At 44.3% G+C, this 14,126-nt stretch overlaps 1 protein-coding gene across 2 annotated transcripts in view; it reads right to left on the bottom strand.

The window, feature by feature from the left end:
• Positions 1–14,126, bottom strand: part of MYOT (myotilin) — an 801,437-nt gene that overhangs the window by 650,076 nt on the left and 137,235 nt on the right. For both annotated transcript variants that reach the window (XM_086931487.1, XM_086931486.1), the window contains exon 3: positions 10,216–10,261. In XM_086931487.1, coding sequence (XP_086787613.1) covers positions 10,216–10,223 — 8 coding nt within the window. In that variant the 5' untranslated portion in view covers positions 10,224–10,261. The remainder of the gene's footprint in view (positions 1–10,215; positions 10,262–14,126) is intronic.

Below are 14,126 nucleotides of genomic sequence, written 5' to 3'. Positions count from 1 at the left end.
CTTATCCACCACCCCTTTTATCTGGCCTTTCAATCATACATCCATCCTTTTATTCCATCTATCTACCTTTTCACTCCGTCCATCATCCTCCCTTTGGCGGCTCATCCATCTATCTACCCTTTCACTCAGCTATTCAAGGTTGCACCCACCCATCCACCCATTATGCCATCTATTGTTCAATCTATCCATTCTTCCACCCTTTCTTTCACTCACTCACCCTCCCAAATTCATTATGAACTTTTGCCTGCCACTTTGCAGACAGAAGAGGCCCATAAGGAACCCATTCCCTCTGTAGCTGCTAAAGCAGGGAGGGTTGAGATTGGGGGGGGGGGCGATGATTCCCTTGATGCAGAGGCTTAACTGCACACTTACCTCTTAGTCTACTACTTCAAATGTTGTCTGCAGCTGGTTCCTTCCTTCGTTTGGACCTTTATGGTCTACAGTCGAGATAAGGGGCACTCTGTGTGCTCAGCGCCATGTTTTCATAGTGAAACCAAATGCAGTACTAGACACCTGTTACAACCAGAAGAGCAGCCCCCTGCAACCCTCTTATAGCCTGCCCATCTGCGATAATCAACAAATTGTTGCCACCCAATCCCTTCTTGTCCTCATCGGCCTGCCCCACCCCCAGACATTGAAGTGAATGTAACTCTTCCCAGGGACACTGTTCATGCGCCCCAAAAGCAATCGGATCCATGTATTTCTAATTCAGCACTCCTTTTCATGTGACATCACTGCTGCAGCTTTTGCCTCCAGGTCAAAGAAAACCTTCCCCGCTGGTGCTTGTGCAGTAGGACATCTGTAAAGTTCACTCGAGTTTACCCAGGAGATTCAGTGCACCGCCTCGGAGCAGTCATGTGTTTTCAGCTGCTTTCTGTTGATTTTCGCATTTTTTGCCTCTTCCCAGAGCAGCGCCCCTTTTTCCCATGAACGCCAGTCCCCCTGATTTAAGGAAAAAGACTTCAAAAAGATTATGGTTGAAAGTCGATGACTTAGCATAGAGCAGCGGGTTGGGGTCAGTGGGCAGGTGTTTAATTTCCTTCCCAGGGAGACCGTGCTGCAAATAGTACCTCCTCATTTGTGGTCTGGCTAGGAGATCAAAGAGGTCCAACTGGATGCCAGCTGGGGCAATTCTGCACGTCACTTTGCAACTTATCAAGAGGCAGTACGTTAAGAAAGCTTCGTTTGGTGCGAGACACTGCAGTTATTCATTCACTCAGCAGATTGGATCGCAGTGCATTTTATCTTGTGCCCCTATAGCTTGAGGAAGGAAATAAGAGGCAAATATGCAAAATCTCAGTCCTGCACATGCATCCATCCACCCAAAAACATCACTCCCCCAATCTACCACAAAAAATGCAACAATGAAGAAAGGGAGGTTTGTCTCCATCATTGTAAATGTAAAGAACCCAAAAAAAACTGCGGCAGGAGAAAAATTGTACTAAGAGCCAAATAAGGTATGTGGGGTGTCTTAATACATGGATTAGAGGAACACCCCTCGCTACCTACTTACAACAAGAAGGTCGGCTAAAAAAACAAGATGGGCATTTAGATATCGGGAGCACTGTACAATAGCAGAAGTCTAGCACAAGCTTCTTCAAATTGTTGGTATTCCTGTCGCATTGGCTAAGATCATGCAATTCGTCGCCACTGATGAACAATGCAGTGCTCCATGAAAGATGCATTAATCTATATAACAAGAGGGGAGCTGGGTAGAGGGTGGATTGTTGAAATAACTAGGAAGACAGTGGGTGAGGGGTGAGGGGGGAGGCAGGAGTGTTGCAGGGGGCGAGAGGAGGCTGCGTGTGAAAGAAAAGGCATAGGGGAGGAGAAGCCGCAGAGCGCACGCTGGGCGAAGCCCTTTGATGTGCTGTGAGCGGCCGGGAAAGTGAATAATTAGGGGAGGAGCATCCAGCTTTGCTAGTAGTATCAGTGAGGGACCCCGGCGCCCACTCAGAGAACATGAGAACTCCCCTCTGAAGCGAAAGAGTAGGGACAGTGTGTGTGTGTGTGTGTGTGTGTGTGTGGGGGGGAGTCTCTCCTAAGAAGAGCATGGGGTCACTGTCACTCACTCATCGTTGTACTAAGGAAGCGCTGCACAGAAGCACGCGCTGGAGTGCAGTGGTCGTTTCCTCACACCCCTCTATCTGGTGTCTCTGATGCACAAGGGTTAGCTATAATAAGTAAAGTAGTTGCACCGGGGGCTAGGGGGTGGGGAAAGGGGCGTGGGGAGGGGGGCGATTGTGCCCCAAGTAGAGCTGATGGAAGGGGACAAATGTCCTATAACTACATATCGTGCAACGTAGGCTGCGTCTAGCGATAGCTCTGCTGTCTGGGGCCTGCGACGTTCGTGAAGCACAGCAAGTACATGGAAGTGCATCAGTGAGGAGGATGCGCGCATGCGTGCTCGTGTTTGCGATCAGATAGTTAGTTAATCGCAACACGTAAGGAAGTGTATCAGTGGGGAGGATGCACAATTTGGCACTGTAAAACAAACACGGGCCAGTGAGGTTTGAAAATCTATGTCTGTCCTTCTTGGCACAAGAGGGCAGAGGCAAAAACAGAACCTCGGATCTGCCATAGCGAAGTGGCTCCGTCTAATGTGAGACTCCAATAGACATTGCGTGCTAATAGAACAAAACCGCATGTGATACTCCAATAGACATTGCGTGCTAATAGATCAAAACCGCTTTGTACTCTGGATCTTGCAGTTTCCCAGGCACCCTCATAAGTATGGACTTAAAACCACAACACATATTAAACAAGCAGGGCAACATTTGCAGGGAACGGTGGAGGCAGGGCGGGGAATGTGACGTCAGGGAAACTGATACAGGAGGGAACTGAAAGTAAGGCCGGCCTGCGGCCGGCCATGAATAATTAGGGGAGGAGATGCCGGCAAACTGAAAGTGCGGCCGGCCTGCGGCCGGCCATGAATAATTAGGGGAGGAGAAGCCCTTTGATGTGCTGTGCTAGGCGGGAATGCGCGTGCTTGTTGCTCACGTGATTCACGTGAACTTCAAGAAAACCGCGGGGCTGAAAGTCCTTAGTTTGAAGTTGATTTTGCCGACATGAATTCTCGCTCCGCTCGATGCGCTTACGCACATCGATAGGTCACGAGACCTAAAAAGTGTTTAGATTGGTTTCTAGATGTGGACTTGTGAGTATATCACACATGAAACTTGAGTTTCGAAGGGAAGTGCATACATGTCTAAATGTCATTGTAACCATTGAAAACAGAAGATCGTTTTCAGTTAATTTTCTGCTGTAAAACAAACAAGCATTTACAATGCAACGGTCTCGCCTTTGCAAAGGTTAGAGCTATTGGCTTTGCAAATGACTTTTTTTTTATTATGTGTTGGTTTTGAAAACAGATAAATAAATGGAATTGTCATTTACAATGTCAATAGCTTAATCTCTCACAAATGCCACACACAAACAGACAGACCGACACACACACACAGAGCTCCCCCCACACACACAGAGCTCCACACACACACAGAGCCCCCCACATACACAAAGCCCCCCCACACACACAGAGCCACACACACAGCCACACACACAGCCACAGAGACCCACACACACAGAGCCCCCCCCCCAGACACACAGAGCCGTTGCATTGAAAATGCTTGTTGTTAAAATAATTGGTTTGAGCCAGTCCTTCCATCTATAGAGGGGGCAGGTGCATGTTATGTTTGTGAACTGCTTTCTTCTGACACGTTCTGCTGGTGGAGATCTTTAAGGCAACCATATGCTATTCTGTTCATGCATTGGCCTTAAGAAAGCACTAATGACCCAACAATGGCTGGTTTTGTATGACAGTCTTGCAGAATCAATTAATTTTGATGGCAGGCTGTTTAATGCTAACCTCACTTTCCCTTGTAGTTGCTGCTTTGACATTTTATTCAAGAAACAATGGGTTTGGGATTTAGTGAGAAAAAGTCACAATCACTTTTATAATGTTCAATGCACATAACACGTCTGCACCCTGCTAAACAGAGAGCTGGTCTATGTCTCCCTACTCAGTGGGTGCATTTAGAGAAGCAATTGTAAGGTTGAGACACTCGCACAACAGATAATCTGTTATGGTTATGTCCCCCCCATTTGAAAGGTAGAGGAAACATAAGTGATATAATCTTTTTATCATAGCTCTAATGAGTCAGAATTAAATACCGAAACAGCTGTTCACCAAAATGGCAAGGGTAGCGGTTGCAACATCAATTACCGTTTGACCCCTGGTAACACCACGGGTTGGACCCCTTGTCCCGCCTGTAGACCCTTGACACCCTTCATTTCCCTGCTCAGGGTTAAGGCACGGGGTGGGAAATACAGAAAGTAAACGTGTCTCATAGAGAGCCTCGTTTCCCTTTTGTTCCTGCAACCAGCGGTGGAAAGAGCTGTGTCAGAAGTACCAAAGAGCAGGTGAGGGAGTGCTCCTATGCACTGAAGTCCATGAGTAAATATTGCAGTCATTGGGTGTGCATAAATGCACACCGTTGAATACAGCCACTTACTCTTACACTTGCACCTATCAAGCAGAACCGTATGTTTTAATGTGGGTGGAAATACTGTGATATAGTAATCTCATTTAGAAAGGAGATCTGAATTATGTATCAATCCTTCCTCACTAGATGTCGATGGCGTATTCTTAAGGCAGGGCACGCTTGCGCATAGTGCAAAAGAACAGGAGGGCTGTCGTGCACTAGGGATGAGTGTGGAGTGGTTACGTAGACGGCGGCGGGCAATGCTGTCGATGGATGACTGGCCTCGAAGGAGAGGGCGGGACGGGGCTTTCTTTGAGATTTTGTTTCCGCACCTTGATCTGTGAACAGTGCAGAGGGGACCTTACTCTCCGAGGGCTTGTAGCTGAGGTGAAAGGTTTTATTCAGCCCGTTAGCTTACCCTCCCACTGAGACTCCCTGGAGACGCCAACAACGTGTCATGGAGTTCAGGATTTAGTGGGTGGACCGTGGCAGCGCTTCATTACCGGAAACTTGTAGCCCCACCCCAAACTTGTAAATATAGATGGCATTACCTCATTTGTTAAAGGGAGCCCGAGTCATTACAACAAGAAAAAAGAAACACGATTGTTGTCGTTCATTACTAATTGCCGTTGTATTCCATTGCATGAAAGATGACGTACACATTTCTATTTTAGCCCCGTCCTTTTCAGACTGGGCTCCCGGACTTCCTGCTGACTTAAAAGGTTTCCTATCTTCTTTATGGAGCCAACTGGACCCATAAAGAAGATAAATAATCTTTTACCACAAACGTAAGGCAAGGAATCCAGTCTGAAAAGGACGGGACTCTAAAACATAAAATCTCGCGAGCTCGACTGCGCATGTGCTCAGTACGCCATGCGAGACCTAAAAAGCACACTCTTCTTTTTAGGGTACCTTGGTTTTATCATCCTGGTATGCAAAAATTCTAAATAACAATTGCACGTTTTCTGGGATCTCTGCAGGGTCGCACTGGGACAGAAAATAGGCTCAGACACCAAAATAAAAGTGAATCCCATTTCTAAATTAGATAGCTAAAAAGTGTCCTATGTTTGCAAATCCGGGCAGTTTTGAACCTGCTAACTGTATAAGTGTTTTACAAGGTATGGCAGATGGAATGGATTTGAGCTTGTTCTAGGCAATGTTTGTTTTAATCTCTGGGAAGTTAACAGTAAATACTGGCCTGTCAGACCCCAAAACAGGCCCACTGACAGCAAAAAAAGGTTCCACACACTTACCTATCAGTCCAGCCTGTCAGCATTGCCTGAGTGCCCCAGGCGGCAGCGGTATAGTGAGATAAACAGTACCCTTATTATGAACCGCATCACTTGTTTTACAGATTCTTTTAACTGGGTTTTGCCGGAGACTCGATACGACATTACCCGAGGGCTTACGCTTCGTACGGGTAAGGTTAATGGCTGAGCACTGTTACATGGACGGCTTTGGATGTCATTCTCAGTATAGAACTAACACTTAGCGTTTATGTGGTATGATTAGTCTTTCCAGTTTAGAAGAGTTCTTAGCAGTTGCAATGAGGCTGCGGTAAGCTCGTTTATAATACCATGGTGTAAACATTGATTCTATGCTTGCAGCGTTGGGGCTTTAACATTTCACGGATACAGCGGATACACCCTTAAATTCCTTTTGGCACAGTTAATTGGTTTTGTTGAGCATGCAACACACGGGTGAGGTATCCAGGATGGCTGTAAGTCGTTTTACCTAATATACGTGCGTTTTTGGTATAGTGCGCGTTTACACTTTTATGAATGTGGATAGTAGTGTAGCAAATAGGGGCTTTGGCCCATATAAGTTTCACTGCATATGGCAAACACGTTTTTTCCTTTGTCCTTCACGAGTGCAAATCCTAATAGCGTTTTTCACATGTATTCATCAAATTGGCTCCGGTCAATTTTACTAATTGAATTTTCAATATTGCGTAGTGGGTCCGTGAAGAGGACATGATGATTTGAATAAACGTTCTGCATTGAACTACTGTATCTCCCCTGAAGAAGGGTTTGGATGAACCCGAAATGCATTGGGAGTATTGTCATTTTTTCAGTTGGTTAAAAATCGTTTGCATAAGTGTACTCCATGAGAATTGAAATTATCATGGTGATGGACTGTTGAAATGCGAATGTATTATAATTTTGTATTTTAACAAATTAGTATAATTTATGATTTCTGATTTCTTGTTGATCAAAAATTGATGGAAAATTCAGAAATACAAGATTTGCAAGCAGAAAAGAGTGTTTAATTTCTAAATAGACACTAGGTGTCACTAGCAGTGCACCACGTAGTCAGTGGTCTCCATTGTCTCGCATGGTGTAAAGTTTTTTTGTGTTTTTGGGCTAAACCCCTCACACGTGATAGCACACACTATCTGTTTTAAACTTTGTTCACAACGATTAAGTTTTGAATCCTATGATCACACAGGTGTGCAGGCCCACCCCTTTGACTTGGTAGCAATTTTTATAAACAAGCATTTGCATTGCAATAGGACTCGCATTTACGCGAGACCTATTGCATTGAAAACTGGAGTGTGGGCGGAGGGCAGGTAGGGAGCGTGAAGGCACGAATAACAAGAGTGGGGGCGAGAACGCACGGACTCTGGAAGAGGGGCGGTGGGGGAGAAGGCACAGGAAGAAAATAGTTACCGTGCAACACTCTAAGTAAAGGGGCCAGTAGCCTTGGAAGGATACAAATGACGACATGGTCCTCATGAGGAGGGACTAACAAGCCTTTAACCAATCGGGAGGCAGCATTTAAGAACTAAGTCAATGAAAAAGGTGGGTGGAGAGTGAGCGGAACTTCCACAAAGCTTCCACACCATACTGAATCCTGCATGCCTCGCAAAGCGAGCAGCGCATGCGCTACACCAATAGGCTGGACATGAAAATAATAAGATTCCTCTGAAGTCAGCAGCAGAAGGACGTGACTCATTCAATCAGAAACAATATAAAGCAGCAATGCTCCATGGGCAGTACAAACACAATAATAGAGAGAAAAGACACCAAATAAGGAGCAGAGAATTGAGATAGCCATCCAATCATTAGCAACAGCCTGACCCAAAGCTCACTCTCTGCATTGTGTTTTAAACAAATCAGTTTTCAACAATAAACATCTAATGCTGTCTGTAGGAGAAATCTAAAAATGCTTGCTAGTACACACACATGACATAAGGTAGCGCTCCATTATTCCATGCATATGAAATTAAGAAGTAGAAACTGACTACATAGGAACAAGGGGCATAGTTTACTATTTAAGTGTTTACAGAAACTGGGTCCAATTTGTGCACCACATCTTTGCCACCATGCAATTATTTTGCAAACCTATGTTAGTACAAATAGGTCCGTTTATGAAATAAGGAATCGGGGTGAGTCACAATTCGACCTGCCTCAAGAATATTAATCAGGTAGGTCGCAAATTATGACTCCCTCTAACTGGAGGCCATCACATGGATGGTGGCCTGCTGGGGTCAGCAGACTACCATGTCTGTGAACACATTTGAATAAAGCAAACATTCTTCAAAATACAGCCCGTTTTCCTTAAACAAAGCATGCCTGCTTTTAAAAAGAAAAAATAACTTTTTTCTGTTTGTTGGCAGTGCCTACACCCCAACACACGGTTTTACAACATTCATGAACTGGAAGGGATCCGGAGGGGACTCCTCCCCTTTTGTGAATATGTTACCACTCCTTTGAGGTCTTCTGCAGCCAGATTTAATTTGCAAAACATTTATATGTAGCATACTCATTCAGTGTTTGGAAGGGATGTCTACAACATGTCCCTTACAAATACTGAATCAGTTACCCTTTCTAAACACATTTAGTGATTTAGAAACGCTATTCCAAATTGCTAAATGCGTTTAGTTCATAGAAAATAGATTGTATTTTTTGCAAACTACCTAATTTAGTGATTCTGAGGATTTGCGAATATTAAATTCCTTTATTCATGAAGCCCTACATTTTCACATCACTAACAACATAATGTAATGTCAGTGATAAAGCATAAACATCTGTGATATGCTATAGCTCTGTATTGAGCTCATTAGTGCTTGCAATAGATAGCTACAGCTGCTTGTAACGACACGCTTAAGAGGATCGCTTGTCTGTAAAGATGTAAAGGTGCAATTGGAGATTTTTTAGTAAGGGTTAATGATAGATACTAATTAAGATTCATGAACCAATCCTTCTCCAGAAGCCCAGCAGTGGTTTGATAAAGGCATTCATTCCATCATGACAAGGATGTCTTTGCTCCAAAATCACTTGACAACAAGACCATGACAGGGGCAGTAGCTGGGATTTTCTACTCTGGGTCCTACGCAGCAAAAGGGCCAAGCCAAGAGACATTCTATCTGTGTCAGGGCAGAGTTTTTTCTAATCTGTTTTCAGTGCTGTTCTCATATCAGTTAGATGTTATTACTATTCACAACAAACAGAAGCCCTTTCAGCTCAAGTAAAGCCTGACAAGCAAGGGTGACTCCAACTGGTTTCTTATGGTGCATGGATGAACGAATGACTGAGTGAGCACATGGATGAGCAAGTAAGCACCAGCATATCGGAATGGACAACAGCCGGTTGCCACTGGTGTGCCTTCAATCACCTCTGGCAACCTAACCTCAGTCACCAATGCATTCACACATCATATTACCCCTCCCTTATCCATCTATGCAATCTCATTCAACACTCTGTCATGCATACATACACTCACTTAGCCATTCATTAATGCTTAGAGTTAGCTATTCATTCTGCCAACGTGCATGTGTTCTCTCATACATTTCTTACTTCATCCTTGCTCTCACTCAAATATCTGTTTATTATCCGTGTGCACACTTATTTATTCATTCATCCACTTTTAGACTCATTCTAGTATTCACCCACTCACAAATCCACCAGTCTACAAGTGCTAATTCGCCAATCAACAAAGGACATCGGTTAGCAATGAAAATGTGTTTCCAGTGGCGGCTCCTCCGCTGTTTTTCAGCAGTGAAAAAAAAAAGGAAAAATAAAATGCTAATAACACAATGGTATTATTTTATTTTCCGTGGTGAAGCCAGTTTTGGGCTAGGTGGGGCTTGGCTGTCGTCACAGTCAGCAGGGGAGGAGTTGTTGGTGTACTGAACTGCGCTGATTGGTTGGCTGTCTTAAGCCCGCCAAATAGTAATGTGCACTTAGCATGTTCTCCACCAGTCAGTATTGCGCAGCCTGGATGAAGAATATGCACAGGCTCCCACTCCCTGTCTCAGTACCGAACCAGGCCACTCTCACCAATGACAACGCTTCTGCCGTGCTGGTGACTGGCTAAGGGAGTCTGTGTGCTTCCGGTTAACAGAAGAGAACGGAGGAGAGACGCCAGCCGGCCGGCAGGTATCTGATATTTTCTTTTTTTTGTTTTAACCCCCTCTCTCCCTGCCCCACCATTACTGCCCCGCAGACACCATCACTGTGTGTTTACCTGTTTGATGACGTGGCTTAATAAAAAGGACTGACACACTCGGATAAGATCATGGTTGAATTTCCTCCGCTGATACTCTTTGTTACAAACAGTCTGTAATCCACCCAGAAACATATTTGACATTTCACTGCCATAGGATCCAAATATCGGACTACTGCACTGTTAATCATAAGCTTTAGTTTTTCCCCATTTGGTGGACTGTTTTTTTTTTATGTATACATTCAAATATACTGCATATACGTCATTAAATTGATCATTTACTCACTGTGACATGTTTCATAGATGAAAAACTGAATGGGTTTTGGATAAATCTGTTGAGACAAAATGCCAAAAATGTAAATTTTTCTTTACTGTTATTCATGCCATACAAAAAACACAGATTCGTCCTTCATTTGCACATCTCATTATCATAACATATCATTAAATAAAAGCTAAACACATTGCTAGCAGGAGCTTCATAAACACCCGCAAAAGCCATTTAGCAGGTCCATCGTCTTTATTCACGCTCAGTTATCCAAAATGCAAAGTTTATTTTGATTCTTTATAATTCGCTAGATATGTCAGAATTAGTTTGATTTATGTTCAAAAGATCATCTTTAGAATGCTGGGCTGTACAGAAGAATCCGCTTTCCTCATTTCTTTCATGCCTTTCCTATCCGAGCAAGCCCATCATCATTGGCCTTTTATTTTTGAGCTGTTGAAAATGTCCTCTTGTTATTTAAAGCATCAACATATAACTATTGGGACGGAAAAGTCCTCTGCATGGTAATGGGTGTGTACCCCTGCCTGGAGTGCCTGACTGTACTGATGTCTGGATCCCTAGTGCTGATATTTGCTGCCATAGGCAATCATGGATCATGTGTGCGCGCCATGACATAGGCCTGTCTGATGGATCGCTGTCTTGTTGGACTGGAATGGGAACCCAAAGAGCTACCTTCATAGTGGTGGAAGGCTACTGCCTTCGCCAGGAGTTAAGCAGCACAAGCGCAGTGGTGGCAGTATATTATGTAGTGATCAGTAAGACTGAGCAGGTCCCTTTTAACCTGTGTCACTGGAGTGAGGCCTACAGACTCACTCACTTTTAAAAGATCAGCTCCTGTGTGCTTAACTCACCCTTGGCTACATCAAAATGGTGTGAAGTGACACGTTTAGGAGGACCTTAGTGCAAACCCTCGTTCTAAGTCGTATCGACTACTGTAACGGCCTGCTCCTATCTGCCAACGAGGGAGTGTTGGCCAGACTTCAGGTAGTCCAGAATACAGCGGCACGCCTAGTTCTGAATACCCCACCAAGAACAGCATCCAAACCTCTTTTACAACAACTTCATTGGCTCTCCATACGACAACGAGTAAAATTTAAAATTTGTTGTATAATACATAAAAACATAAATGGACAAGGCCCTACCTACCTGCGACAGAAATTCATTCCTTACATCCCGTCTAGGCCACTTAGATCCAGCACAAGCCATCAACTGGTGGTTCCTCGTGTCAAAAAGACCAGACACGGAGGCAGAGCACTGTCCGTAGCAGGACCCAATCTATGGAATCGACTCCCCTTAAATCTCAGACTCTGCACCTCTCACATACAGTTTAGAAAACTCCTTAAAACTGTTTTATTTAAAAATGAGATCTAATCCGTATCAGTGTTCCTATCTGTATTTGTTGACTGGCCCAAAAGCGCAGAGATACTCCTGATGGAGTCGATTCCAGCGCTATATAAGCTTGTAAATAAATAAATAAATAAATAAATAAAAGTGCTGCTGGCTGGGAACACTGCAGAGAAGCATGCACTTCAAAATAGGTAAAAACCCAACATAAAAACTCAGAGACTCCGAACCTAAATCACATGTAGTGTCTGGAAATGGACAATAAGAAGGGTAGGCTGAGACCCCAAAAATTGTCATCGGCAAGCAGCCAGGTGGGCTGTGTGAAGGCAGGAAACTCTGCAAGCCTTCTGCCTCTGACCAGGACTGGCGGGCAAGGCCTGCTAGTCTCCTTGCTGGGTGAGGGAAAGTCACCCTGGGAATCAAAGACCACCAGCTCCTGACTGCTTGCCGAAACCAGGGTGCCTTGTGAGGAAGAGGAGAATGTTCTTAGGGAGCAAGTTCCAGTCGGGAATCCAGTCGGGTGGACTCCCTGTGCGAGCAGAGGAAGTAGGTGCTGCACCAATTGTGTCATTACTTGTGTGCAGGACTGAGTCGGTGATCCCTGTGTCCAGTAGAGGGCAGGTGTGAAGACAGCCATGGAAAAGACACAGCAGTAAAGGCCCAAGCCTTGCACACTTGCAGTGCAGTAACCCTGTATGGAAGTGGTGGCCACCGTGGTGTAATATGTGCTCCCTACACCACCAGATTCAAGCTATCCTTGCTGATGAGGGGTAAAACCCAAAATCGGTTCTAGGATGCTTGTTTCTGGTCAAGGGAGGACTGGACTGTTCCCATGGGGAATAGGGTCAAGATTGATTTGCCTATGGCTGGGTCCAAACTGGTATGGTGTGGCTTGCAAAAAACAATGGATTTCACGCAGATCTGTGACTGGGGGTGAATATTCGATTGATTCAGCATTCCGTCCATCATCTGTTCTTTTTGCGTTTGTCACCCTAAGTGGGAAGGGTATACCCAGACGTAGGTCCCGTGCTTGCTACACCACCAGAATTAGATTATCCTGGCTGACGAGGGGTGAAACCCCAAAACCGTTTCTAGGATGCTTGTTTCTGGTCCAGGGAGGACCTGACCTGGCAGTTCGGGCTCGATTGTTCCCATGGGGAACAGGGTAAGACTGATTTGCATATGTCCGGGACCAAACTGAAATGGCGTGGTGTTCAAAAAAAGTTGGATTCAACCCAAATCTGTGACTGGAGTGAATGTTTGATTGAGTCTGCATTCCGTACATCATCTGCTCTTTTTGCATTTGTTGCCCTAAGTGATAAGGGTTACCCAGACTTGGGTACTGTGCTCACTACGCTACCAGATTCAAGTTATCCTGGCTGATGAGGAGTGAAACCTAGAAGCAGGTACTAAGATGCTTGTTTCTGGTCGGGGAGTACCTGGCCTGGCAGTTCAGGCAGGACTGTTCCCATGGGGAACAGGGTCAAGACTGATTTGCATATAAGCACATATGAGGGTGACAGTGGCCAATAGACCTGCTAGCACATACATAATATTCAGGAAAGCAATTTTTAACACATCTATAGTAAAGTGTGCTCAATGGAACATGAAGCACTATGCCCCCTCTAATAGTGCAGAGTAAATCTAAGAAAACTTCCCATGAAATACACACAATATATATATTGGATGTCCAGAGCACGATCAATTAGATTGTGAATAGTCAATCACTTAAGATAGGCCCATGGTTGTAAAAAAAGACAAAAGATCGAAGAGTCCATTTGTTTTATTCCAATTATTTGTATAATTTAATTAGAAAAACAGCCGTCTCGTGTTTCGTCCTTTTGTGGTAATGTGCCATTTAATGGGCACACTGGTGCAGGGGTCACCCTTCTCTGTTCACGGGTCTGTAGACCAACAAAATAGAGATTGGCACTGCAGCTGGAATTCAAATAACAAGTTTATTAATCACTCATGTGTGGGACCACGTCCATACAACAACCTCAAGTGTTCCAGGAGGTAGTACATTGAATACACAGACCATTGTCCTTATATACACACTTTGTTGCAGAGTAAGTATGAAGACACAAATAGAATGTAGAGGCCTACACAGGAATAGTTACCGTCCAACATGGGCAGATGAGAGATCACTTAGTCAGCAGAGTGGGAGGGGGAACAGTACTGTTTACAACAGCAGAAAATAGTTGACAGTTACATCTTGAACCAGGTGCATTTCAGCAGCTACAGGCCTTAGCTCAGCACATACATTTACTTTGGCCCAGTAGAGAAGGAGTTAACTAAAGCTGATGACTCAAGCAGAATAGAAGGCAAGTAACAGTGAAGACAGAAGAATTACATAGCTAACAAAATGGATGCCACAACGAAAATGGCTTCAACTTATGCTAACGGAAATTATTTCAGATTTCCATAGTTTCTGATGACTTTTCAAAAGCTGTGAAGTTAAACAAAACATGAGTTTTCTTAAAATATATACACATTCACCAAATAGGATGATAGAATGCTAATACAGGCTGCGAGGAAAAGAAAAAAGCAAAGTATATAAAAGCAAAAAA

Source organism: Lissotriton vulgaris, chromosome 7 (assembly GCF_964263255.1).
Source record: "Lissotriton vulgaris chromosome 7, aLisVul1.2, whole genome shotgun sequence".
Taxonomy (NCBI): domain Eukaryota; kingdom Metazoa; phylum Chordata; class Amphibia; order Caudata; family Salamandridae; genus Lissotriton; species Lissotriton vulgaris.
This window is presented reverse-complemented; position numbering and strand designations above follow the sequence as displayed.